This window comes from Chaetodon trifascialis, chromosome 7 (genome assembly GCF_039877785.1).
Source record: "Chaetodon trifascialis isolate fChaTrf1 chromosome 7, fChaTrf1.hap1, whole genome shotgun sequence".
Classification (NCBI taxonomy): domain Eukaryota; kingdom Metazoa; phylum Chordata; class Actinopteri; order Chaetodontiformes; family Chaetodontidae; genus Chaetodon; species Chaetodon trifascialis.
The window spans coordinates 27089169-27116051 of NC_092062.1; the positions used below are offsets into that span (position 1 = coordinate 27089169).

Consider the following 26883-nt stretch of genomic DNA (forward strand, 5'->3'; position numbering starts at 1 on the left):
ACCAGTGTTTTCCCCATGTTAGACTGACACTTCTGTCCAGTTCTGTCCATCAAAGAGCTCTGCAGTGAGGCTCCAGGGCTGGGGGTTGCAAAAATAATCCACCAGAATATTGAATAAGGTTGTGTACTCTGCATGTTCATATGGGTGGACATTGGAACTGGGCCCATAGTACTTCAAGCTCATTTCCAGAACATCTCACACATGATGCACAAGATACCTTTTAGCATCTGTTATAAGACGCACCAGGTTTTCAACTCCATTGTAAACCTATCTGCAGCAATATTGCAGCCTGCAGCCGTCCCTCTCACGCCACAAATCCTTCCTGCCAGAAATCCTTTCCAACACGTGCTCAATGTGACATTGATCAATGAGAAAAGGTGGCAGCTTGGTTAAATTGACCCTCCTTGGTTATCAAGAAAAGACTGTTCACCGTTGCTTCGTCAAAGGACGTGAAGCCCAGTCTCCTGCGTGAACGTCGTGCATGTGTTTGACCCATCCATCCACCACACCTTCCTCCATTTGCAGGCTTTCTTGCTCTTTATACTGCATCACCTTGCTCTGAGCATTTAATATTGATGTGGCCCGGTCCGTCTCATGCAGATGCTAAAGGGTACCTCATGAATCTGTATGAGATGTGACAAAACGCCAGTATTTGATGCCCTGGGCATGAGACCAGGCTGAGTACCCCTGTGCTGTGTGCATTGCAACAAGGGAGGAGACGAAACTACAGGGGGCCAACATTTCCTGCACATGGGGCCCGTTATTTCTAGCTACACCCCTGCACACACACACACAGAAGACGACGATAAAGACATTTCATGCACCGTTTACATGCATCTGCGCCAGCATTGTCGCCTTTATTGTTAGCATTTTAATTAATTCATTACAGAGCATGGCCTTGCACAGCTACTTCTGCTACCAATGCAGCCCACGTGCACGAGCAGTGCGCGCAGGCCGGGAGCGCGCGTGGAGGCGGTCCGGGGCTGCCTCAGTTTTCTGTAATCGCTTTTCTGCTGCTGCTACCTCCAGTTAAATAGCTAGGACACGGGAGCGAGCAGACGGCCGTGTGAGGATATACTTTTTTCGGTACCTTTGGGATTACGACGCGGAATTGCAGCATCGACGGCCAGCCGCCAGGTAATACCGACGCACACATTCAGCGGCCCCTCGTAGATACGCGAAAAGTAAGTAAATGTCCCGTGAAAAGTGTCGTTTTCCAGCGGAGAAGGAGGAGGAAAAGGGGTGAGGGGGGAGGAGGTGGATGTGTGGGACGAGCCTCCCTTTGTGCCGAGGCAGGGTCACCGCTCTTCAACGCACAATGTGGACACTCCAGAAACGGCGAGGCTCCGCACGTTTTCGCCACCGCCGCCGCTCCTCCGCTCGGCCCTGCCGCTGACCGTCCTCCATCAGCCCGGCCGTCGGCTCCTCGGGACGAGCCCGGCAGAAACGCCTTCTCCTATGCGCATTTTCATTGACTTTAAAACACCGAGGCCTGTTCGGCTCTTTTTTTCTTTTAAAATTACCCCTCAGCGGTAACGTAACGCACCCTACTTTCCGCCCCCCCGGCCTCGGAACGTTAGCTAGCTTAATGTTTACGGTCGCTTTTGTATGACGGCTCGGTTTCAGCCCCCCGGTCGACCCCTATTGTGTTTTCACCCCCTCAAATGTTGACCTACCCGGTTTGACCGAGCCGTGAAGTGATGTCTGCCCACACACAAACATCTTAACTTGTCTCCGTCGGTATTTTGGGGGACTGTAACGTCTCCGCATCGACCTCGTCCTCTTTAACGGCCATTGAAGCGGGTACATTTCGGCCGTTGATGCCCCCTGATCGTTACAGTGAAACGCCCCCCCGGGAAAGGCGAGCTGTCCGCCTCTCCACTTCACCGCTTTGATTAACTTCTCATCCATCACATCTCTGTTCTTACATTACGTTTCCAGCCCAGCCTCTCAGCTTCAGCCGTGTCTTTGTCGTCTGTTAAACAGAGCTTGAATCATGTCAAACAAACCGGGACGACGCTCGTCATTTTCAAGTGTCTTGTCTCATCTGTCACTGATAACACGTCTCACTTTTTGGATAAAACAGCCTGCAAGGCTTTCATGAGCTGTTTAATCCACTTTGTAGGGTCACATCATTGACCCCAAACCACAATATTATCCAGCATTTGTTTAAAGAAAAGGGAAATGAAGACACAGGGCAGCAGTAAGGGCTCAGTCTGCTTTAGAAACCTAAGCCAGTAAAGCTGCTGATATAAAGTCTGCCAAACAATTAGCCTGTAATATATGACCCTGAGTAGATCATTAGGCCAGTGGCTTCTTATATTCTTTTTAACAAGGGCTCTATACATCTGTAATTCACAGCAGCACAGGCTGACAAATGTCTTCTCATCAGCTCACACTTTGCATCCCCCTCCTCGTCCACATCCAGCTGTACACTGATTAAACCCACCTTCCCGTGGCTTCATCTTGCTGAGGTGGCACCAGCGAGCAGTGTGACATTAAATCATCTTTATGGTGCAAAACTTACACTGCTCACGTTACGTGCCGTTCCATGTTTTCCGATCAGGGCCCACGATGTCCAGCGAAGTGCAGAGACCGGACGACAGCCCCAGCACCAGCGGGGGAAGCTCGGACATTGAACAAAGGGAGTCGGTACCGCCCGAGCAGGAGCGGGAGCAAGCACAGCCCAAAAAGAAGGAGACCAAGATCTCGAGTAAAACCGCTGCTAAACTTTCAACGAGTGCCAAGAGGTAAGAAAAGACAGGAGTGTGAATACTTCTCTGGAGAGCGACAGCTACAGGGGGGTTGTTTGTCAAACCAAAGGCCTCTCTGCTCGTGCCCCCGGGGGCGTGAAGGTATATAAAAAGCCTTCAGTCCCGCGGGCATTGTCATTTCAAACATCCGTGCTATTCAGCGTGACACCGAACCCACAGGAAGGTGGTGTCTCGCACAGCTCGGCACTCGAGTGTCGTCGCTGTCGTTTGAAAGAGATATTCCCGTTCCAGCCTGTTTGTTTGAGGAGGCGCGCCTCGTGCTCGGCGGCACTTTTGTCTCTCCTCCGCCGCCAACACCACCACCAACACTTACCTCCACCAGTCTCAGCACATATTCCCAAAAAAAGACAGGCGATGACAGAATTATGCAACCGCATGAGCACAGGGCTGGCTGAGGCCGCGGAGTCTTTTTATAACAGTGAGTGATGTTGTGATCATCTCCCTTTTGTGCGCCTGTGCTTCGCTTCAAAACAGGCTCTCCGAGGGCCTTCGGCACAACAAGGGGCCGTAACACGGAGAGGCTTCGCCGTTGTCTGAAGTATTGTCTTTATAATAAAGCGAGCTTAGCAGCAGCGTTTGCGCCGAGTCGCCCTTCACAGTCTGAATCATCGTTTTGAGTTATCCGAAAAGTCTCCAAGCAGTCCAGCGCTCCACAAAAGACCACAATGACAAAACTTGAACGCTTAAATCATTTATTTTCTATTCAAGCTGGAATGCTAAAGCGAGTTCTCTGGCTTTCATTTATGCCTCTCATATGGGCAGCAAATGAAGTCGTGACACCTTTTACAGCCTGCGTGCTGTAAACTGGAATAAGTGCAATATTCTGGGCAGCTGTGTTGTGAACAGCTGTAGGTCCACATGGTTGAAGGTGGGACTAGAAGCAACATTTACCTCATCACAAGCTGCAAACACTCACTTCACGTGTTAGAGAAATGTCCGTTCCTTCAGCTTTTATCCTCTCCTGACACTGATTTTAACAATCAACTCTCTCTCTCTTCCAGGATTCAGAAAGAGCTTGCAGAAATCACACTAGACCCACCTCCAAACTGCAGGTAAGAGGACGTTACCTCGTCAAAGCGTTTCTCTGATGATTCACGAGCCTGCATGTGCAGACGCTCAGGCTGTAATGAATGCAGGCGGCGCGAGGCTTCTTGCTGTTGAAAAGGAGAGGCCACGCTGCAACGCACTCACTTTTGTCTCCGTTCCCATTATGCTGCTGTTTGTGTTTTTTGTTTGAGATGGTAATCTCAGGTGAATTAGAGTGACTGTAGCCCACTCTGGCGCTGTTGTTGCAGCATAATGCACACTGCAACCTCTGCTGAAAACACAGGCTTTCACATCTCAGTATTATGGCTGCGATGAAATGGTGGAAAAGGAGCAGCAGCGCGACTTTAAAACCTGTTTCGATTCTCGTGTGGTTCCCCCCTCGCTCTGCTGGGGATTTACCACAGACAATGGTTATTGTGTGCTGCTGCTGCGGCTCTCAGCCCTTTGAGGAAGAGATATGGTCGCGAGCGACTGGCAGACCACATGTGCATCAGTCTGTCTTGAAGTGACAAAAGGCATGCCTTTGGGATGTCGCACAGGATCCCGCTTTTTATCAGCTCAAGTAACACAAAGTGACATCGATCATGTTTATTATAATACAATAATAACTCAAATCAGCACTCCAGTGCAAATTAAGAAAGAAAATGGAAGCCGGTCGGAGCGAGATTGAGGACACTTGTGGGAGATGCTGATGTTTCCTGACCATTCTGGATTGGCCATATTCGCTCACAGGCACCTGCTTAAAATGATTAAGGAAAACGGCTTTGTGTGACTCATCTGGCGATTTGGAATTACTGCACCCTAGACTGGCTTGTTTATTGCATGAATTAATCACCCCTGCTGGGTCTCATCAGAAGCCCACCATCATTAATGATAAACATTGAGCTAACCTTTTCATTCCAGCTCACGGCCCAGTTTTGTTATTGTACTGGAGGCTAAAAGAGATGTTGTTTTCCTCGAGGACTCTAATCTATTTCAACCCCCCCCCCCCACCTCCCCAAAAAAAACTAGGTTGGCTCACATGAAGGATTTAGCTGGAGGACACGAGTAAGTCATTTGAAAGTAAAATAATCGCTAGCGGAAATTTCACAGTCACCGTCTTAGTAGGGAACTAGTTGCCTGGGAAACAATTAAGCTTCTTCAAGATAATCCTTTTCTGTGTGTGTGTGTGTGTGTGTGTGTGTGTGTGTGTGTGTGTGTGCGCGTGTGCGTGTGTGTGTGTGCGTGTGTGTGTGTTCCCCTTCTGTACGCTCAAAATGATACCAGAATCTAATAATGTGTTTTCTGTGATGCACCCAAATAGATTATCCCTCTGTTAACAGCGACGGGGTTCAGATGCGTCAAACGGCAAATTTCTCATGCAAGCGATCGCGGCACCATTTACATCCTCGCATGAGCGAGCGCTCGCGGTGGAGCCGGTGTCGTCATTTGTATGCCACATGCTCCTCGCTCCCGGCCAGGTTAGGCCCGAAAGGTTATTCATTTCGTTCCCCGCGACAAATGGAGTCACAGACTGTTGGCCCCCTTCAGGAGGCTGACAGAGAGTCGCGTTAAAGAGATTCACTTCGGCACATTCAGCAAACGCGACGCTGGGGGCCACTTGATGGATGTCACCTCATCCGTTTCGCGGCCCCTCAGACTGCCTCGCCGCTTTGTCCCGGTCGGAGAGGATTTTCCGCCCTCGTCGTGTAGTTAAAATCTGCAGTCTCCTTCGCGTCACCTACAGCTTCTCCAGCGTCGCCTTCGGGGATGTGGAGGGAACCACGCTGCGTTCTGCTCTGCAAAATGGAGAGCTCTGCTTCGCGTCTTTCAGTGCGGATGCGCGCGACGAGCCAGAATTATCATGTAATGCCGTGGAGGTGTTGAGGATCTAATTTAGTGAAACATCTGTGGCAGGAGGTGCCCATTTGATCAGTCTAATAAAACTGTGCCCCCCCTCAGCTGCATTCAGCATTACTGCGTTACTGTAACCTGTGTGTGTTGAGCAGTCACACACTCTCTAATGTTTCCTCTAATATTAGTGCTCAAGTTGTTTTAAAAAAATCAATTTCCATGCAGCGTGAACAGGACTGTCATACTTTCAGCGCTATGTCACTACACAGAAAATGCAAACAAGTATTTAAATTCGTCTCCGAGCTTCATCTCGCTCTCGGCGTCGTGACAGCTCGCTTGTCACCTTGGCAGTTGTCATGCATCAAACGAACAGGAACACGCTGAAGCCCGAGAGGATTTGACATAGCAATTATTCTCACTGTCATATACTTCAAGTATATTGTACAGCGGCTTGTGTTTTTACACCTATTGTTGCAAATGAAGCGGCGTCTGAAAGGAAAAGCGCTCTCCTGCCTGCGAGTCGCACAAACATTGCAATAATCTTACCAGGAATAAAACTTTGATTAGCTCCACTAAAAGAGAGATACGACAGGCGCATTGGTGTGACTGAATTTCCAACGGCATGAAGATTCAGAATCATTTTGTTGTCATATAAAAGTGTCGAGCCACTTCTGCAGATACAAAATATGGTGAGCGAGGCTGTTGACTCGCACAAGGTGTTCGGTTTGCTTGGTTTTTTTTGAGCTGGCACTTCTGAACCGTTGACCTGAGAAACTAAGAACTACTTAGAAAATTCTCCCGGTTGCTTTTTCGCCTACCTCTTTCTATTTCTTGTCAAGCTTTGACCTGAATGCCTGACATCAGGGCTGCAGCTAACGTCTACTTTCACTGTCGATGAACCTGCAGATTATTTTCTCGATTGATCTTTTGTCAGAAAATAGTGAAAAACAGTCTCCTGAAGCCCAGTGTGACTTCTTTAAAGTGATGTTTTGTTGAACAAATGCAGTTCAAGCTTCTGCTGAATTGCTTTAAGTAGTTGGTACGTCCGGAGACCGTGGGAACAATGTGCTGATTCTTAACCTGAGAAAATCATTCTGCCTTACATCACATTCCTGCCTGGATCACATTCCTCTCTCCCACATCCGACATGCTCCTGTCATAAAAACACTCCTTTCTGCTTCTCCCTTCATATTCGTCCGCCTATCACTTCTGTCTTGAGCGCTTGCATTGCTGCTGTATCAGAGGACTTAATGAATTTGTTCTGTGGCTGTTACGATTCCTTCCTTGTAATGTTGATTCACCGATGCCAACATTACAAGCAGAACCCCAAACAAAGACACTTTGGCGTTGTTAAAACAGCAGCTCCTGGTGATGTACCTCGCAGCTCTGGACCTCTGTGCTGTTTGATCTCTTCATCCTCCTCTCAGACGGCCAAACAGATACTTTCATCACAGTTACAATGCAGTGATAGCAGAACGAGGCTTAGCTGCCCAAAATGTACTAGTGAATGTCAGGTTTTGGCGTCAGCCCATCCACATTCAGGGAAAAAATATAAAGCTGCTATTGTACACTGTAATCACAGCAGAATAATCCACTGCAGAAGAGGCAGAGGCACCGACTTCTCATCCCAAGGCAGCTCAGATAGGTTTAATGCAACGCAGCCGCCACCCGCGGTGCATTTTGAGGAACAGGTTGAATGCACTCGGTGGCCACGTACTTGATCGAGCACTCAAAGATGAAGCTAAGCCAGCAGGTCCCAGGCAAAAAGTGAGCATCCTCATTGGTTAATGATCCATGCAGAAGACATAATAAGACAGAAACAAGTCTGCTAGTTAGCAGACGTGCTAATGTTCACAGGTTACATTAGAGCAAACAAACACACTGTTTACTGCACTCCTCACTTTAGGACTCTGTTTTTGGTGTTGGAGGACTAAAAAATATGGACACCTCCCTCCAAACTCTTTATATCCAGAGTAGCAAACAGCCCTGTCACACTGCTTCAGTATGTGGTGAAATCCGCTGACGGCTTTACGGTGGCTACGCTAGCAAAGTTTAGCAAACTGTCGATTCTTATTTTCTATTGCTTATATATGTAGACTTTATTGTAATGTTTCCTCCATCATCTTGCAGACAGTTGTTTACAGTTCATTGTACATTTTATGCTTTTAAAGCAGTTCAATTAAGACATAACAGAAAATAGTTACGAGACATAAATTCAACAAAAAATGGAGGGAGTGGGGTAGAAGAGGGGGTGCTGGGATGGGCGAGGAGGACCTATGCATTGCACATTTGGGATGACGTTGAATTATTGTTTTATATTTGAGGTAAATCTCGTTTTTGTGTGTGTGATCTCTGGTTGTAAAGGTTTATTTTTCCATTTCCGGCATCTGTTCTTTTGTTGGTCGCCATGTAGATTTCATGTATTAGGCCGCGTCTGTGTCACCTGCAATATGTTAAAGAGCTGCCTATCAGCTGATTTTATCTTTCCTATTGAATCAATGCCCAAAGTATTTTCCAGTTTCAGAGGTCATATTAAGTCAAAAATAAAATATCTCGTGCTCGCTTTCCAACGAATTCCCTCCTGTTTGTGTTGTTCTTCCATCGTGTGTCTCTTGATTAGAGCATCATCTGACTCCGCCCCCCCTTTAGTGCAGTTGTGATGTATGAGGCCGGTCGCTGGAACAAATGACTTTCTTTGGTCCCTGGATTTTCCGGGTGTAACGTAATGCCCCCATGATGCCCAAAACAGGGCCGTCACTCCCTGATGACATCATGCAAGCTGCAGGGGAACTCTGTTCTCAAAAACACACTCACAGCTGGTCACCGCATCACAGCCTCTGCATGAATACGCATCTCCACCACCAACAAGCCTCACCAAGAAATGAGGCTCTCCTCATTGGAGGTTCTGGCCTCTGATTCTCTTCTCGCTGATGGGATCGTCTTCATATCTGTGAAAGCTGCATATTAGTTTTGTGCCATGCCCCTGGGGGATTATGTGCGAGTGACACACCCAGCATCATTTTTCACAGCGCTACCATTAAGCACAGCAGGGAGGGTTATCAATATTCATGAGGGAGCGGAGGGGTGCAGACCACAGGCGGGGGGGGGGGGGGGGGGGGGGGGGGTGCTGCAGGAACACCTCCTGGGTGTTCCAGTTGATCTCTGTATTTTTGCATGGCAGCTTCACTGTCCTATCACGGGTAGGATCGTTGCAGTGTGATGTGAATTTGAAGGAAAAACAAGTGAATGCTTTTTGGTGACAGTTCCATTTGACCTTGGATGAATCAGCCCTAATCGATGTCTTGTTCCATAATCACCGCCTTTATAAATATTGATGACCTATAGGCGCCCATCTGTGTCTGAAGCTGGCATGTTCCTGACCTTTCACTGAAGGTCTTGTCCATTGACTGCAAAATATAAGAACCTTCATAAAGGCAACGTCTCAGACTCTGAATCGCTTTGTTCAACGAGCAAAATAAGAGATGTTTGTGCCAAAGCCCAACAAACATTTGCATCGGCACAAGGCCGGGTCAGCGCCTACTGAGGTTTGGATGAAAACAGACTGTGAATGCTTGTGAAATAAAGAATGAGGGAGAAAATACAAATGGGAAGCAAGTTTTTACAGATTTGACCCCAGCCACATGTTTTTCTGTTGAGTTGTCACGTCTGTGGAAGCAGAGAAAGGCTGTGAATTTTAAAAGCAGCTGAATACCTGATTACCTCCACTGAGCGGACGAATTCGCAGCTCCAAGCTAGATCTGCAGCTAACGACTCACATTACAGTCTAACGTTAAGCTGTCAGTGTTCTCTCAATTGATTGAATACTTGTGTAATGTCCATCACAATTTCCCAGAATTCTTTGTGACATCCTCAAATGTTTTGTCCCACCCAAAGATATTTAGTGTACGATGATATAACAGGGAAAAGCAGCAAATCCTCACAGTGGAGAAACTTGTGTGTTTTGCCTCCTTGATCGTGTCATTATATTGGAGAAGCATACGTAGTTTTCTAAACTATGTATTGGAAATTTCAGTAAAGTCGTTTCCTTATAAGATTCAGATTGTCACAGCCTCTTTTTGCCTCTGAAAACTGAACTTTGAAGGAGGGAAAGATGGTTTAAAATAGAGAAAACAGTAGCACGTTATCAGGAGGGCCTTCAGTTTGCAGCAGTGGAAAGGACATTAAATCTGAGCACTTCAAACTGTGTATTTGCTAACAGTAAGTGTATTATATCTTAGATAAATATCAGCGTCCTCAGACGGGGAGGAATCTGCTGTCCGCAGAGACCGGTCTCATCTGAAGACAAATGAAGCTGTCTCAGGGCTGGTGTGAGCGCAGACGGATGTCAGCATGCAGATGGACCGTGCCAGACTGGGCTCTGCTGATTTGTTATGGCCGCCGTTCTCCCCGCGCACCTATGAAACATCTGCTGAAAATCATTTTCCCCCCGAGCAAACCCTCATCATTTTTCCCCTCACACAAAGTTTTTGAGCGGAAAAGAAATAAATTTGCTCCTATAGAACACAACACACGCTCTGCCTGCGACACCGGCCGGAGTTTAATTTATCCTTAATGTTTTCCGCTGCGGCATGTGTTTGACAGCGAGCACGGCCTGCCTTGATTCATGTGTGTCATTCAATTCTCAATGTCCTCATTTGTGAGGTAGTTTTCTGGCAAACATTTGTCCAGAACGTTATTAATGTGTTTGCGGGGAAGCCGAGCACGAAGCACGGCGTGTGGACGTTTGGTGGTGGACTGTCCCCGTCCACAGAAGCAGTTTAGATCCTTGAGAGTGACTGAATGGGAATCTGAGCCCGACACCAAAGCAAACACAAGAATCGCCTGGCAAGCGAGCAAATACAGTAACTCTGAAGTAAACAATCGCTCTGAGATCCCGTTACCCCCGCCGCGGGGATCTCAGAGCCTGATAGATTTCCCATGAAGTCACAAACCATAGCTCCTGCCAAAGAGATTTAAAGTGTCTTAATGACACATTTGTGGTCTGAAATGTTAACACTCTTAACGTTCTGTTGTAAGTGGTGAAATGAATAATCACCAGTGAATAACATCCCAGAGGAATGCCCTTTTCTCCGTGCTGATTCGCTTAACCTGCGGCTTCAAAGTCTTGTTACACTTCTCTACCTGCGAACCTGAGGGCTAATGTGATGTGGAGTCGAGGAGACCGACAGAGTCTCGGGCAGCTCGGCTGACCTTTCGGTAATCAGTCCATTCCCTCGTCCACGGGGCCACATGGCTGCCCGCAGTGCTTCTGTGGAGGGAGCAGAAAGGCTGAAGACACCGTCTCTAATCACGACTGAATAGACTTTTAGTGCAGAGCAGTGAAATTAGAAATATTTACACCGTGCTCTTGACTAATTTAGTTGATAAATTGCAAGAGGCTGCAGTTTGGTCTCGGAGGCGAATCTGTTTTTTCGGCAGTTTCCTTTCCTGAAGCACTTTTCCTGTGATTCCCTGGCCTGCACTGCCATTTGCATCATGTCAGCACAAACTCCAGCTCGCTTTATTCAAGCAAAGCAAATGTTTATAATTACCCCTTGACAACACACACACACACACACACACACACACAAGTTTGTACTTGTATTCTTGTGAGGACCCTCATTGACATGCCTTCCCTGTCCTCTTTCCCAAACCTAAACCTAAAGTCTGAACCCTCAAACAGCCCGTCTAAGGTCCTCACTTTCCAAAAAATGTCCTCACTCCCAAGACCTTAAACTCAAATTGACTCTCACAAAGATAAATGTGCACACACCCATTTTATGTTCTCAGAAATTATTCAGAAAGAGCTGCTTATCCACATCAAGTGTGATTAATATCTCAGACAACGCTCCTCAAATGGTAATGATTGCATTTTGTGCCAGATCGCTCGACGTCAGTTGGAGGGTCATGAAGTGCTCGTTCTTGAAACTAAAGCCTTCTTTCTTTGTTTTTGATATTTGTTTTTGTGTCATCCTTCACTCTGGGTACACAGCAATGCTTTGTTGGCTAAGTGATATTTTATGACTCATGATGTTGTGCAGTTTCCTTTATGCAAAGTCTGTGTGTTATGGTAATGATATATACTCTGCATCATTCATTCTCAGCCAGAGGCAAACACTTGCACTGCGTCAGAGGCTGCGTGCATGCTGTAGCTCAGATGTAGAGAAGAAAAATGCTTACTGCGCCAAAATCTCAATTTTACCTCAGAAGCATCTTGCTGAATTAAAAAGGAAGGACGAGGAGAAAGAGCAGAACCTCTGCTCTATTTACAGCTTTCTCAACATGACTTCCTGAGGGAAAGTCCAGTTCTTCAGGCCTCTCTTTCGAAGTATACTTCCTCAGTTCAGCACTGACTGCTGTTCACGTTGATTCAGGCCAGCATGTGAGGCTTCCCTCCTGTGGGAATAAAATTGTCTTATTCCTCTTCGGCTTGGAAAGCGTGCAATGCAGCCACCTACTCAACCATTTCCCCTGTAGCTGGATAAACCGTCCGGTCAGTAATTGCAGTATTCATTGTGCAGATGAACAATAAAAGGCTTGATTAAAAAACAAACCATGTCATTTGAGACAATAAAGACAAGAGAACAGAGGAAGGAGGTGTCACCTCGGCCGTTGAGCTGCACAGTAATTGGGCTTGGGGCTCTTTCACGGTCGGGGGGAAATAAGATTGCTTCATTAAAGTTCCTCCTCTGATAACCGCAGCAGCCACTCTGATAGAAAGGAAGATCCTAAGTGAATGACGGTGCCATTAGGAAAAAAAAGCCCACGGGGAATGAACTGGAATGGCGAATAATGCAGATAATGGATTTATTTGTGCACGGCGGCATTCACAAGCTCCAAAACACACTGATTCACATTCAATTACTGGTTTGCTTTCCTGTTTTATTTATCAGCCCCTCGGTGCAGGTCTTGGCTCAGACAGCTATTTACCTGCTGCCGTAAACAGCTCGCTGTGTGACAGGCTGCTTCAGGAACACGCTGCATTTGTGCTGCGCTGAGTGTTTTCACCCTGCAGCAACATGTCCGACCATCGTGATGCATTACGACGTGTTTCTGACCTTTTGTGTTGTGTTTAAGTGATATCCCCCCCCCCCCCCCCCCGTCTGATCTTTCAAATGTAAGCTGATCTTCAGAGTATCAGTGACTCAACACGCTTAGACTTGAAAGATGGCTGTAAAGACAGCGTAGTTTGTCGTTTCGCAGAGCGCCGCGGCTGCTTGGATTCACGGCAGTTACACTGGATTTGTACAGGAACCAGTTTATATGGCGGTTTAAAAAAAAAGTGCTTCTGCAGCACCGTCCCTCCATATGTTGAGTGTGATCCAGTCACATTTCCACAGAACTCGGACCAAATACACTGCTTTGTCCAGCTGTTACAGCAGTCTGCAGAGATATCCGTCAGAGGAGCTAAATTCACCCAAACCTTCTCGCGGCTGTGAAATCGATATCTGCTTCACATACAAAAGGTGAAAGAAACATTTCTTTGAAAGGGTGTGAATGTTGTTTTTTTTGTTTGGCAGTTTCCTGAGAGAAGAGGTGGAAGAACTTCAATTTACAGTATTTTTTTTACTTTGTGGTTGGCCAGAAATTTCACAGATTGCCTAACACTGCCGGAAGTTCTCACATGCCTGTGACTGACATTCGTTTTGTATGAGCGGACAGTGAACATCCTCTGTGTGCTCTCGGTTCATCACTATGAATCGACTGTTTCCAGTCCACGCAGTCTGGCACTAATATTACAGGTGGTTTCTTTGATGGTGGGACTGCATATTGTCTGTCTAAGAGTTTCTGATGCTACTGTACACAGTCGTTTTTTTGTACATGAGCCTGTTTGTTCCCGCGGTTTCCCTCCAAACTGTGGTTTTGACTCTGCATTCTTTAATAGCCGTCGCTCGTAGTTTTGTCTTTGATGTAAGTTTATTCTAGGCTGTCTTTGCAGTCTGCTCTGGGGTGTCAGCCAAACTCCCAAATTAAATCTGTCTGATTGTCTTCAGATGTAGTTTAACAATGTCCTCATAACTGACCCTGCCTATGGATCCACCTGTGAGTGGCACAGGCCTGTCACATGACTACATCTCTTTCGTCAACTTAACCCGAGCCCTGATGTTTGTGGGACTTGGCTCTGGGTGTCAAGGTAAATTAGTGATTCTGCTGAGATTAGCCGAGCTCTCACGCCACAACACAAGGGTTATCTCTTGGCATTGGCACCCATCTGCAGATTGCCCTGTCTATGAAAGAGGCAATGTGGATGATTAAACTGGCAAACTACACACTGCTGCACTGGATCATGGGGAGGAAAGGTCATTCAATATACATGGAAATTCTTACTGCTGTCTGTCATTATAGGGCACAGCTTGCATCGATTTCAGGAACTGAGGTAAAAATGACGAAGTCGGTCTGTGGCGAAATGTTCCTTTATACTCTATGAAGAAACAGTTTCTTAATCCCGCTCTGACAGCTGTCTGTGTGCAGTCTCTGGGTTTCAAAGAGTCCAATCTCGCTTTGTTGAGGTGGAGCACCGAACAAGGTTGCTGAAAGATGCAATTACTCGCTCTCTCACAGGTACCACAAATACTACTTTGTGTCTGAATCACGCTGACCAGACGGGCTGCTGGTGACATTTAGGGAGGAATCCGTATTGTTGTTTCTATTAAAAATAGTCACAAAAAGACCAACAGTGAGTGGGGAAAAGAAAGAGAGCAGTGGTTAAACACAGTTTTGGTGGTGTGTTGTGGAGGAAGCAGCCCATCTGTCAGAGTGGGTTCTTACATGAGTGTAATCTCTGAGGACAGGGCCGTGGCCAGACTCTCACGGACACCCGCACCCTAATGTATCCCAGACCCTTGAAACAAATGACCCAAATACTCAGTGAATCAAGGCGTTTGGCTGACCGTGCGCCGCAGACGTACTGTTACTTACAGAGAGGTTATTATTAGTGCAGCCTACAACAAAGCCCATAAGCAGCACTGTTACACCAGCCGACGTCACGTATTTATGCCGAGCAGATCTGTCTGCTCGAAGCGAAGATTGTTTTCCATGGAGAGAGAAAAGAGAAGACAGGAGTGACACATACTATTTAGCTGACTGTTGCTGTCAGTTTCAGGGCTTGGTGTTGCGTCATGGTTTTTTTTGTTGTTCTTAAAGCCTTCATTGTCTTCTCATTGATTCAGTGATACTGATTTTTCAATGGGCACTTTGCAGCCGTGCATGACAGAGCAGAACCGTGACACACGCAGAAGTGAGGCTCTTGGTTGGGAGTTGCACTTGCAGACTTGAAATCTATTTAATGCCTCCATTATCCAGCAATTGCACTGAGTTGAATATGTCAGTTGAGCATAATATGCCGCATAGCTATTAATCACTTTCAAGGAATCATTAGCCATGTAACTCTTGACACGTCCATGCATTAATTAAAACACTGCAAACACTCACCGCCGCTACCAATCTGCAGACTGACGTGACTCAACTTGAGCTTCATGCGATGGCCACGCCGCTCACCTCTCCCAACGCTAATGGCAAAGTAGAGAAACTGTCACATCCTGAAAGAGCTGGCCCTGAACCAGCTGCAACAAAGCGCCGCAGGAACGCCCGAGCCGGTGGGGGGAGGAGGTCTCCAAGCAACAGCCAGCGGTGGCATGCACATTCAGCTATTGACTTAGCTTTTATCCACAGCCCTTGTGTGGTTGTCAGATCCTCAACAGCAATCTCGATGCCGAGCGAGAACCTCTGCCGTGCCCGCTCGTCTCCATTTTTCCATCATGTCTAAGTTATTATCACTGCTACAAACTCATCAGCCTCAAAGGAAGTGAGCATCTGCTTCTGCTGGGGATGTCTGGAAATGGAAGAGACGGCTGTCTCTTTTCACCGTGGTGTCGGGGAAGCGTCTGAATAGTGTAGCGGTAATGGAAGTGTTACCCTGAGGTGTGTGCAGCATAGAAATCAAAGCACAAGTTTCACAGAGGGAAGACTGCAGACAACAAGGAAAATAAACCTATGCAGCTCTGTCAACAGCAGGAAACATGGAAAGTCATGTTTGCAGGGTTGGAGAGTGGCCACAACAAGTTCAGTCATCAGCTGCATTTGAGAAGATGTTTCAAGCAAAAAGTCAGATTCATATCGCCTGATGTACAAGCGGGGATGTACACGATTAGTGGACTCAATGCTGCTTCCTTCAATATTTAACCCATTGTTTTATTAATGTACACATTTAGATGACAGGATAATGTGTTCATAATGCATAGAAGGGTTTCCGTCGTCTGGTAATTACTGGTTGTTTTAGATATGTTAGATGTGAAAATATTGTGGTGAGTTTATTTCAACCAAACCAGAGTTGGTGGCGATTGTTGGAACAGGTTTTGGTGAGTTTTATTTTGTTTGAGTCGAGTTTGAATGAAGCGTTTCTGTAAATGGAGTGTGGCAGGGATCGTTTCCATGATGTTGTCAGACACAGAATAACTATCTGACCTTGTGAGTGGCAAAAACAAAGATTTCTTTCATGGACATACCGTGATGGTGAGCAAATGCCCAGAGGGATTACACTACAGCCCATCTCACGCTTAATACTGGACCATTAGTCACTGCACAAAACTATGGGAACACAGGGTCCATAAACAAGTAATATTTGACTGGAATTTGTCCCATTTGTCTGGGACGTTTAAGTCTTCCAGGACATGGAAATGGAAACCTGATGCACAGAGCTGAGTGCCTCACATATCAGGGCCATTTATAATGTGATTTTGTTATTGAAGAATGTGATTAACAGTTTAAAATGACTCTAACACGCAGTATATTTTCAGACAATAACACTGACGCGTTCCAGTGAAATCAGTGGACTGGTTCCTTCCAGATTAGATTGTGCTCCGTTTTGACTGTTTTAGGGGTGATTTCTTACTTTCAGACTAGTCGACTAGTCTAAGTTTAATCTTTTGTTTAAACATGAGGGACATGAATCATTAGAAACATCCCTAATTACAAGCTAAACAGTACTTGTGTCGTCCCACCACACCTGAAGTGTTTACAGTGTGTTAATTCAGTAAATTCAGCATTCAGATTTGGACATAGAGGACGCCCGCTTTTAGACAGTCTGTCCTTGAAGGCATTCATAATGTTGCACTCAAATGTGGTACAAAGACTTTGTGAAGAGTAAAAAGGAGAGAGATAAGTTTAACCCCTGCTTGCTTTTTCACCTCTGCACACCTGGACAATAACTGTCTGCATTTGGCATGTTTGCCGGACTGGAGCAGGTGCCTTCAGGCGGTCCCGTCGTTCCCGGCTTTCACACTGAAATTCAGTCTGGGGCTGCAGTGGTGGGAGTGTGCTGCTTCAGGTACTGGTGAAGCATGAAATATAATCCAGGAAATCCAGTTCACATCCAAGAATTTTAAGGTTTATCAGATGCCAAAACACTGCAGAGCAGTTTACAGCGCTCAGGACAGGATTTTACAGCTCTGGAAAGCAGCTATTTTATCTTTGGTCACAATGATGGCGAGGTACACAGGAGAGAGGCAGCACTTGCGTTACAAAACACTCCACCAGAAATGCCGAATTCACCGTGTCACCGCACTGGTTGTGTATTTTTCATGGAGGGCTGAAGTCGTCCTGAATGCAGCCGTAGACAGTCAGTTAATTAACCGTCAAGTTCTTGGTGGACTAAAGAGTCTTCAGTTGTTTTTGTCCTGTTCTTTTTATGCAGATTGGTTTATTAGCCATCACATCTTTGGCTCTTTGATGGGCAAAGAGATTCCTGTGCATGGCTGCGTTCATCTGCAGAGGGACAGTAAATACTGAAGGATCAATCGGACGGATTGATCAGTCAAAGAGCTCCTGTGACTATTTGAATTCTTTCGTCAAGGACAGCCCTTCAAGTCGGTCGTTTATTGAACAACCTGACGCCTTGAAGCTCATCCACTTCCAGCCAAGGCATGTTGGAAGTATTGAACTCCTCTGCTCTAATTGAACTTTCTTAAATAACACAACGGAGGAATGCAGGAACAGCTGAATGCGACCGCGGTTCGTACTGCGGCCTGCCCTCGCTTTATGTTGTTATGACAGGCTTTTCAAGCACAAGTAACTGCTGGCTATCAGATGTCAACATCTGTCTCTGTGCGCCTATAAATCCCTGTATTTTGAAGTCATTTCCTGTAGTTGGTTCAGATATTCCTGTCTGTGTCTCTGCAACACAGTTTGTCTGGAAGAGAAACAAAAACCTGCAGTTTCAGGTTATTTGGTGCCATTTGGTCATACATCTTCGCTGAAAGCAGCATTATTAATGCTCTGTAAATAAACCTGCCCAGTATGTTTAATGCCAGCTTTATTTGACAGATGTGTGTTTTGCCGTTCGTGTGTGTGGTGGACGTTTTCAATTACTGTAGTCCCACTTTAAGTATTAAGTTTACAAAGAAAGATGGCCAGCGTGTGTCTCTTTCATGCACCAACAATGTCCAGCGTGGTCGCAGTACATTCTTTGCTTTTGTTGTCTTATTTTCACTATGACAAAAAAAATGCAAGGTTCCCTTTGTGCCTCAAACAACAAAGTCCAGATTGGCAAAGTCCTTATCAGCAGCATATTTTGAAGTAATTCCCCAGAGAAGAAGTAATCATAATTAGCTAATTAAAGAAGGCTTAAGAGAGGGGCAGAGTGAAAGAGTGGCAAAGTAGATTAGTGGAAATTTGCATGTGTTGACACTGAAGGATGAAGGAAATGTCTTCTGTCTAATTTCTATTTATGGAGAATGATCTGTTTTCAAGGGCACGCTCGGAGCCAGATGCTGCTCTTAACGGTTCGCTCCGTGAGGTTGCTGCACAGTCGCATTCAGGAAATCTCTGTCTGAGATTATTGCTTTATGTCTAAATGAAAGTGAACAGCACACACAATAGCACAGCGGCCTTGAGTGAAAGCGAACCCGGCGTCTCGGCCGGTTCGCTCGCGCGCATTTGTGAGCACATCTGCCAGCAGCTGAGGCCTGGCGTCAAACACCTTCCCTGGTAATTACATGAAATCGGAGGGATTGTTCATTGTCCCTGGCTTCGCGATCTGGACATTGTCCCGGTCTCTTCTTGGCTTTGTGCCAGCTCAGGGTCTTACCACAAACAGCAGTGGGGGAGGGAGCCCTTAATATGGAAATGGCATTAATTACTGGGCCTATAGAACAGCTGTGACCTTCAGCCTCCACTCAGCATAAATACTCATCTCATGAAGGAAAACAGGCAGGGATATGAAATCCTTTTCACCGGCTGACATCTGAATACCTGTTTATGTAGTATCTTTTTTTATTATGTTAAAGATTATCTTTGGTTTTGCTGAGCTGCATGCTGAAACTGGTTCACTGCTGTGTGTCAGTGCGATGTGCTTCACGAACTCGCCTCCCAGTCGCTGGTAATCTAATCTTCAAGTCCAAATTGTGAAAGATAATCTAAATCCCATTAAAATAGCCTTGCACTAAAAATCTTCAGACCTCCACAGCTTCAGCATTCCCCAAATCTCCATTATTAGCATGTCAGAAGGTAGCATTTACGGTCTGAGCTGCTCGCTTCCCCGAATCTCCGTCAGCCCGCTGGCACTTGGAACACCAGCCTGTCGATTCCAGTGTGCCGCGCTCATTAACATATTAACACGTCTTTTGTTTCAATTTCCTAGTGCTGGCCCCAAAGGAGATAATATCTACGAGTGGAGGTCGACCATCCTGGGACCCCCGGGCTCCGTGTACGAGGGGGGCGTCTTCTTCCTGGACATCGCCTTCACGCCAGACTACCCGTTCAAACCTCCCAAGGTCAGCAGCCGGTAACTGTTAAAACATTTGGGTGTTTGAGTGGCTGACCGAGTATCAGCTTCCTGCACAGGGCCTGGAAATGTGTGATGATATAACGATGTGGAAAAGTTAAGAGATCGAGTAAGTGTTGAGCGCAGGTTGGCCTGTAGTGGCACACACTCGCCGTACGACACACATGTTCTTCCACCGTAGACACACAGTCACCGTCTGTTTTATGTGTTTTGTGCAGGATAATTTGCAGCTGCATCTGGACATGTGGGCTGATTCAGAGTAGCATCAGCATTGATTTGGCGTCACATTTCTGGCCACCTGATGAATTATCCCAGTGTTCGCTCTCCTTTCAGCTCCTGAAGGAAACATCTGGCTCTTTAGCTGCTAAATGCTCCACTGTGTTAACCGCCGAGTCGCTAGCGTCGACCGGCTGCCTGGTCGGTGCTGAGCACGCAGCGTACAGCAGGTTTATCAGAGTTTGTTTCTGCTGAAAACAGCTGTGTGTTGTTGGTGTAAATGAGGCTGATGAGAGCAGAGAGGAAGCTGAAAGACACTGAAATACTGAGGGGGTTCATGTAGTCATAATCCATCAAAAAGTCTTGATTATAGCTGCTGTTACTGTGTTTTTTTGAGCAGACTCATTATCTTACATTATATGGGACATGGTTTTTCTGGTTTCTGTGATTGGCTGGCAGCCTTTACCTGCTTCTGCTGGATTAGGCTCCAGCCATGGACCATTTTTATATATAGAAAGTCCTCCTGGTCGGGGTCGGGGTGTGGCGAGGGAGGCAGTGGTCTCCACACAACCCTTGTCTACAGGGTCACACATTTGTTTGTGTCAGTTTTGGTAAAGACATCTATCCAGTTACCCTCCCAAGCTGTCATTAGAGTTAGAAAGTTGCGGAGAGAGAGCAAACAAGCAAAAAAACGCTGACAACGCTGCACAAAATGAAACTTTATTTGTTCCACTGTGGTCACGAATGAAACGTCTCGCCATCACTCAGGTGGCATGATCACAGGTTTCATGCACTGCTGAAAGATGGAGATGACTCCTGTGCTGATGACCTACTTTAGTTTAAAATCAGTATACTGTTGTTGGGGGTGTGACCGGGGGTGATGAATGAGCTGCTGCACAGACAGGCTGCACCAAGTTCAAGGTAATTCTCACAAAATAACCCATAACGGCCAAAAAATGTATTATTCCGCCAAGTCGTATTGTTTCATCACAGCCCAGGAGCAAATGTTCCATGACCCAGAAGTAGTCCACAGCCCGGGGACCACCCCCCACCACCCACCACCCACCCCCACCCCACAGGACAGGGGGGTGTAGAAAATGAATGGCTGGACGGACTTTTATGCTCGTTGATGGCAGTGTGATGTGATAAAGTGCCAGCTGAAGGGAATTCTAACAGTAAGCGAGCAGAGCAGGTTGTCTGCGCCCGGCCTGGTGGCGGCTGTTCAGAGTCAGTGCTGCAGCTTCTGACACGACTTCTCCACAGCTCGGTTTGCACTTTTCTGCACTTTTGTTTCATGAAGAATCGTGATTTGAGCTCACAATCTGGGTCGTGCTGAATCCCGACCCGCTCCCTTGTCGGCGTCTGAAGCCCTCCTCTTGGTGTTTTATGTGACGCCGTCTGCAGAGCACTTTAAACACGTCGAGTGGATGTCATTACCGAGCGCGCGGACCCGTCAGGGCCAATCTCCCTTTGGTTTGCAGCGCACCCCATTACCCTTTCACTTGGCCTTCATTTTCTCTCCTCTCTCTGTTATGCACACCCCCTCCCCGGGCTCGCTCGCCCTCTTTTCCCTCGTTCTCGTCCTTTGTGCTGTGTAACCACCAGCTCTGTGTTTGACAGCAGACTCAAACAAATCCACAGGCTCCGGCCCAGCTTTCTGTTGCCAGAGGGACTCGAGTGTTTCCGCCCCCTCCAATACCTCGTACCCCTCCGACACACTGTGATCTGCAGCCAAACCCCCCCACCACACTCACACCAAACCTTGGGCCTGGAGCTGCCATACACTCCCTCACTACAGAAACGCTCCAGTGCAGCTCAGTGGCTGAATGCGCTCAGACTTGGGCGTTTTGGATCCAGAGCTTTTAAAATCTCAACATGAGGAACAAGAGTCGACGAGTTTGCCAGGTGGATGTGTTTCTGTGCCTCTTTTCTGGAGCGCGGGGTCTGCAGAGGGGTCGGTTATTTATAACGTCCTGCCCTGTGTGATTTTTGGGAATGCCGAGGCTCGTTAGGGGTTTCCTCTGGAGGGTCAGGGTCACGGGGGCCAGATGTTGGTGATCGGTCCTGACACTTGACACCACTGTTTGCCCCACTGCTCCAAACAGATGTCAAGCTCACATCCAGGCTGAGACAGACGGCATAAACAGTGCCGGGTCGGCTGCTTGCTGGCTGAGGGTGTTTGAGACGAGCACAGTTGCAGCGTTAATCGAGGCGGCGTCAGACTGCATGTTCTGGACTTTTCACTGTGGCGAGTAAAGGAATTCATTGACGCCTGGTGAGTCCAGGAATCAAAGTGACAATAAAACTGTTGTTGTTTGTTGTTGTGCTTTGATTTTGCACCATGCTGCCCTCTGTTGGTCAGTCTGATTCAGTATCATGGGATCAGTGCAGGAGGTGTTTTTCTCTGTGTAGATGGAGTCAATGCTGTTTTCAAGAAATCCAAAAAACTCAAAGGCTCACATGATAAATGCTTCACTGACTGTATTTATGGGGACATGCTCATGCAGCTACAGTGACAAATGCTGTTAAATGACCCTCAGTGGAGCAATCAAGCAGGCCCATTATAGTGGTACTGATGCTGATGGATCAGTGTTAATGTGGATGGAAGAGAAAAGGAGGTGAAAGGCCCACAGCAGCTGGTCACTGTCCCCCATGTCTCACCTGATATAAACCTGCAGACTGAACCACACAGCAAAAATGTCTTTCTTACAGGGTTTAAAACTCATCTCCTGGAGAGACTCACCCCCGACTCACAAATTACGCCGTCCATGTTTTTAGTTCATCTGCTGCGAACATGCTTTAATTAATAATTCATGTTTGTTGCTTAAAGTGAGGACAGTTATGGAATGAATTAAAGCCCGAAAGTGTAAGTGCACGCTAACAAATTCACAGTCACGTTTGAAAGATCTCTTCAGATGGAGGATAACGATGGTTTCCTGGACAAAGGTTGAAATTCACCTTTCTGTCAGCGTGAAAAGCAAAAGGCTCATCAGTCAGATCAGGAGAGACTTCATGCTTATCTGTATTTTATTATTATTATCAGGTGGGTTTTATTCTCCATCATGATCTACATTCATCTTCATCACTCTTTATGTTCATTCTGTCTTTTTATGTGAAGCACCTGGTGCGTGTGCTTTCTTTGTTGTAAAGCACTTTGAGCTGCAATTTTTCTATGAAATGTTCCTGACAAATAAAGTTTATTATTATTAGTAGTAGTAGTAGTAGTATTAGTAGTAGTAGTATTAACTGAAATTAAACAGCATTATTAGTCTTTTGTTGCCCAAATTCACTGATTCCAGCTTCTTTATTCTTCTGTAAGTGAACATTTTGGGGTTTTGGACTGATGGTTGGACAAAACAGCAATGTGCGTATGTTACTTGAGGCTCTGGGAAATTATTTTATATTCACCACATTTTATAGACTAAACAATTAATGTACTAATCTAGAGAATCTCACATTAATTCACACTGGAAACCGTCATTTATAGCAGCTCCAGTAAAAACCTCTGAAGCAGATCAGTTTCTGAATTTTCAGTGTTATTAAATTATGGTGGGAAAGTTTTTCCCTCCGCTGCTCCAGTGGAGCTGCTCAGTGTCTGCTGAGATCAACATAAAAGACTGTCTGCATGAAGTCTTCACATGAGATAATTCAGTGTCAGCTGTCAAACTAGAACTGAATTAGGCTGTGATTAATCAGCTGATTATCTTCATAATGAATCGATTATTCGGTCTATAAAATCTGAAAAAAACATTTTCCCAGAGCTCAAGTTGACATATTCATACAGCTGACTTTGACCAATTATCCCAAACCCAGAAATATTCACTGTAAAAGCATCAAACACTCACATGTGAGATTCAGATTTTTTGGCTTACGCTGCTTTGGAGTTGTGTTTTCTGCGGTGACACGACGGCTGCGTCCTCTGCAGTGTGATGCATTGTTTCATTGTAAGACACTGAAACAATGGTCTGTTACTGAAGGGCAGTAAAACAAACACGATGCATTTAAAGCCGCTCGATGGCGTCGCCGGCCACTTTCACACGCAAGGTCATCGGCTTCAGGGTCACAGCAGCCCAACTTCAGGTCACTTGGAGCTGAATTTTATGGTCATTTGGAGTAAACCAGCTCTGCCTCTGATGTCCAACAGCAGCGCGATTACTGCGTACTCATTATTTTGTGTCAGTCTTTAAGGAGTAGTCCAACATTTAGGGAAAACACTTCCTCCTCTTGTATTTGTCCATTAAATATTAAGCTGCAGCTGATCTTAACTAAGACGAAGCCTCTCTTTAAAGGTAGCAACATCTGCCTAGCAGCACCTCCAGAGCTCTCTAATTGAACATATTCTCTTTTGTAGGTGCTGGTTAGCTTTTTTTTTAACTTTGGACCCCCTGCATTCAGACTTTAAGCTAGGCTACGCTAATCGCCTGCTGACCTCAGCTTTGTATTTAACAGAGAGTCTGAAAACGTTATCGAGCTCATGAATTCATGAGATGTACAGGCGTCGTGTTAAAATGGCCACACCCTTTTACTGAAGTTGTTTCTTGGTTATTTTTGAACTGTTTCTGGCTTTCTTTATTCGTCGCCTGCTTCCTTGTATTTGGAAAATGAGCTCATTCGCTTTCTGACCTTTCTGTGTGTCTGCAGGTAACATTTCGTACGAGGATCTATCACTGCAACATAAACAGTCAGGGGGTGATCTGTCTGGACATCCTGAAGGACAACTGGAGCCCCGCCCTCACCATCTCCAAGGTGCTGCTGTCCATCTGCTCCCTGCTCACAGACTGTAACCCAGGTAACGCCATCGTCCTCACGCACGACCATTTCACCTTTTCTGAATGCAGTTTGTAAAGAGACTTTGGTGTGAGGTAAGCAGGTGCTGGAGTGGCATGAAGAGCTCTTCATCCACCTTCGCTGGATGTAACTGAGAGTCTGTTTATTTTCACTCAAGGCCAAATTTCAAGCCGACACACTGTGAAAATTACATTTCCAGACGAGTAAGGGTGCATTAAGGAAGCCATGACCAATTCAAACCCTCATTGTTTCCCAAGGCCGTCCAGCACTGACAGGTCTTTGGCACGGTCAGCGGCCTCGAGCTGTAAATAATAAAACCACATTTTCACAGCAGAAATGAGCAATGGAGCTGCTTAAAGAGGAGATGCTATAAAAATAACAATACTGATGATTTCTGCTCTCTGTTAAAGCGTCATCTGAGGTGATAAAGCGGTAGAAATATGAATGGGGGGGTGAGCACAGGATAGAAAATGAGTGTAAAAAACGAGAAAACTCGGGCTGGCGAAGGAATAATTGGAGAAAGATGTAAGATGGTCATTTTTTTTGCTGTCTTACATTTAGTCATTTTGAGTTCAGCGTGATTTATGTGAGCGTAACGGAAGCCAGCCAAAGTGCAGGGAATTAACTTGCGATATGGTGGTTTTACAGTCACTTTAGGCTCTCCTCAACTCCTCTTCCTCGGCCTCTACACGCTGCTCCTGGAGGGCTCGACCGTGCGTCCGTGTGATTAACGGGTTATTGATGAAGCTGAATTTGAGTCTGTGTAATCAAGTCCACTGAAGGTCAGCACACCATAATAAAAGTGTGACTGCATCCGTGCCTACAGGAAAGACCCCTCAGTTAAAGCTCCAGCTGATCAGCCAGCATGAATCCTGTCGAGGGTTTAATCATCTGTAATGAAACCGAATTGTGCTTTTATAAATCGTTGTTGATGGAGGTGATAAAATGTATGAAATCACACAGTCCGTTTTGCCTGTATTACTTTAATCTCATGCTGTACACTGTATATGAATTGCTGTTATAAAATGCTTCAGGCCTGTGAATCAGATGTCATTATCTCTGTAATGTGTCCCGATCAGGTTGATATCAGGTGGAAATGGCCTCTAAGGCACAATCAGTCCAACATTTACATATCGCAGAAATCACAGATTGGCCCTTTGATTTCAAATTTCAATCATCTGATCGTTTAGATTTGAACACACGACCTAAACTCTGCTTCTTTGATGATTTCTGTCATATCGCCTCCTCCTCTGCACCCTGTGATCGGCGCCCAGCTGAGGCGAGCGATGACGCTGAATGATTGACGTGTTCCCTCTCTGTCTTTGCACCTTTCAGCCGACCCTCTGGTGGGAAGCATCGCCACACAGTACCTGACCAACAGAACAGAGCATGACAGAATAGCCAAACAATGGACGAAGAGATACGCCACATAGACTCCCCGTCGCCAAACGCCCCTCCTTTACCTCCCTCACCCTCCACTGTACCTCTCTCTACCTCTCGCTCTCACCCATAGTCTGTCAAAGCACACTCACTAAGTGCAACGGTATACCTGCCCTCCTATCACCCTCGTCCTCCTCCTCTTCCTCCACCCCGACGTTTTATTTACCTTTTCTGTGTTAAAAAAAAAATCAAACAAGACAAAAAAAATGTCCTTTGTTCCTTGTTGACTTGAAAGCTTCTTTTTTATACAAAGAGTAGATTGGGATTTTTATTTTCCAATATCTGAATGTTGGAAGTATTGTATTGGAGAAAAAACACAGAATATTATTATTATCATACACATTGTCCTCCAGCTCTGCAGTACAGTATGTATTCTCATTTTCTTAGTGGCACCTGGAACAAACATGCAGAATATATGCTTTCACTTTGTTCTCCTTTTTGTTTTGTTTTGTTTTTTTTGTATTTGTCATCAGTATGTTATCTGCATGGAACAGGAAGGTTTGCGTCAATGGATCCTTCATGCTTTTTAACTTCCTCTGATTTTGTTTGTACTGTATGTATTTTTTCAAAGGCTTTTGAGGCAGACCACAAAAGTATAGGTCTGCCTGTGAAAGAGGCAGGACTTGTATATTTACTGGCTACCCGCCACCTCTGCAATTGCAGAGTGGTTTGTTGTGCACTTGTATTACTGAAGCACCCAATAAAACACACTGTGGTTGGCTTGTGAGAAAACACTCGGCTCTGTCTGCGATTTGTGTTTGACTGAGATACTCAGACCTGCTCAGTGACCCTCCGTTCATTCGGTCCAGCTCTCATCTCCTGCCTTTATGTCTCACACACACCTGATTATAAAAGTTAACAGTGGGAAACAATAAAGTTCTCCTCAGTTATCTGCTTTAGTGGGGCATGGCTCGTTATCACTCTGCCATATCTTGTAGTTTTTATTACCGCCATCAAGGAGGTGCGATGTTTTCATCTGTGAGCCTCTATCTGCAGGGAGAAAGT

The 26883-nt window shown here is 46.0% G+C and overlaps 1 protein-coding gene across 2 annotated transcripts; it reads left to right on the plus strand.

The window, feature by feature from the left end:
- The first annotated feature begins 951 nt into the window (after positions 1–951).
- On the plus strand, positions 952–26610 carry LOC139333874 (ubiquitin-conjugating enzyme E2 E2). Of its 2 annotated transcripts, none has more exons than XM_070966558.1 (6): positions 952–1137; positions 2567–2750; positions 3776–3826; positions 19291–19423; positions 24292–24439; positions 25774–26610. In XM_070966558.1, the coding sequence occupies exons 2-6, from the start codon at positions 2575–2577 to the stop codon at positions 25869–25871; spliced, it is 606 nt and encodes a 201-aa protein (XP_070822659.1). In that variant the 5' UTR covers positions 952–1137; positions 2567–2574; the 3' UTR covers positions 25872–26610. The 2 variants fall into 2 exon arrangements, with proteins under 2 accessions (XP_070822659.1, XP_070822660.1); XM_070966559.1 differs by having other exon boundaries at positions 1005–1184.
- Positions 26611–26883: the final 273 nt, after the last annotated feature.

What these genes read in the sequence shown, in the direction of transcription:
- LOC139333874 (XM_070966558.1), top strand. Translation starts at nt 2,575, where the DNA reads ATGTCCAGCGAAGTGCAGAGACCGGACGACAGCCCCAGCACCAGCGGG. An exon ending in GACCCACCTCCAAACTGCAG is followed by an intron (nt 3,827 to 19,290) that starts GTAAGAGGACGT and finishes TCAATTTCCTAG; the next exon opens with TGCTGGCCCCAAAGGAGATA. An exon ending in ACCCGTTCAAACCTCCCAAG is followed by an intron (nt 19,424 to 24,291) that starts GTCAGCAGCCGG and finishes GTGTGTCTGCAG; the next exon opens with GTAACATTTCGTACGAGGAT.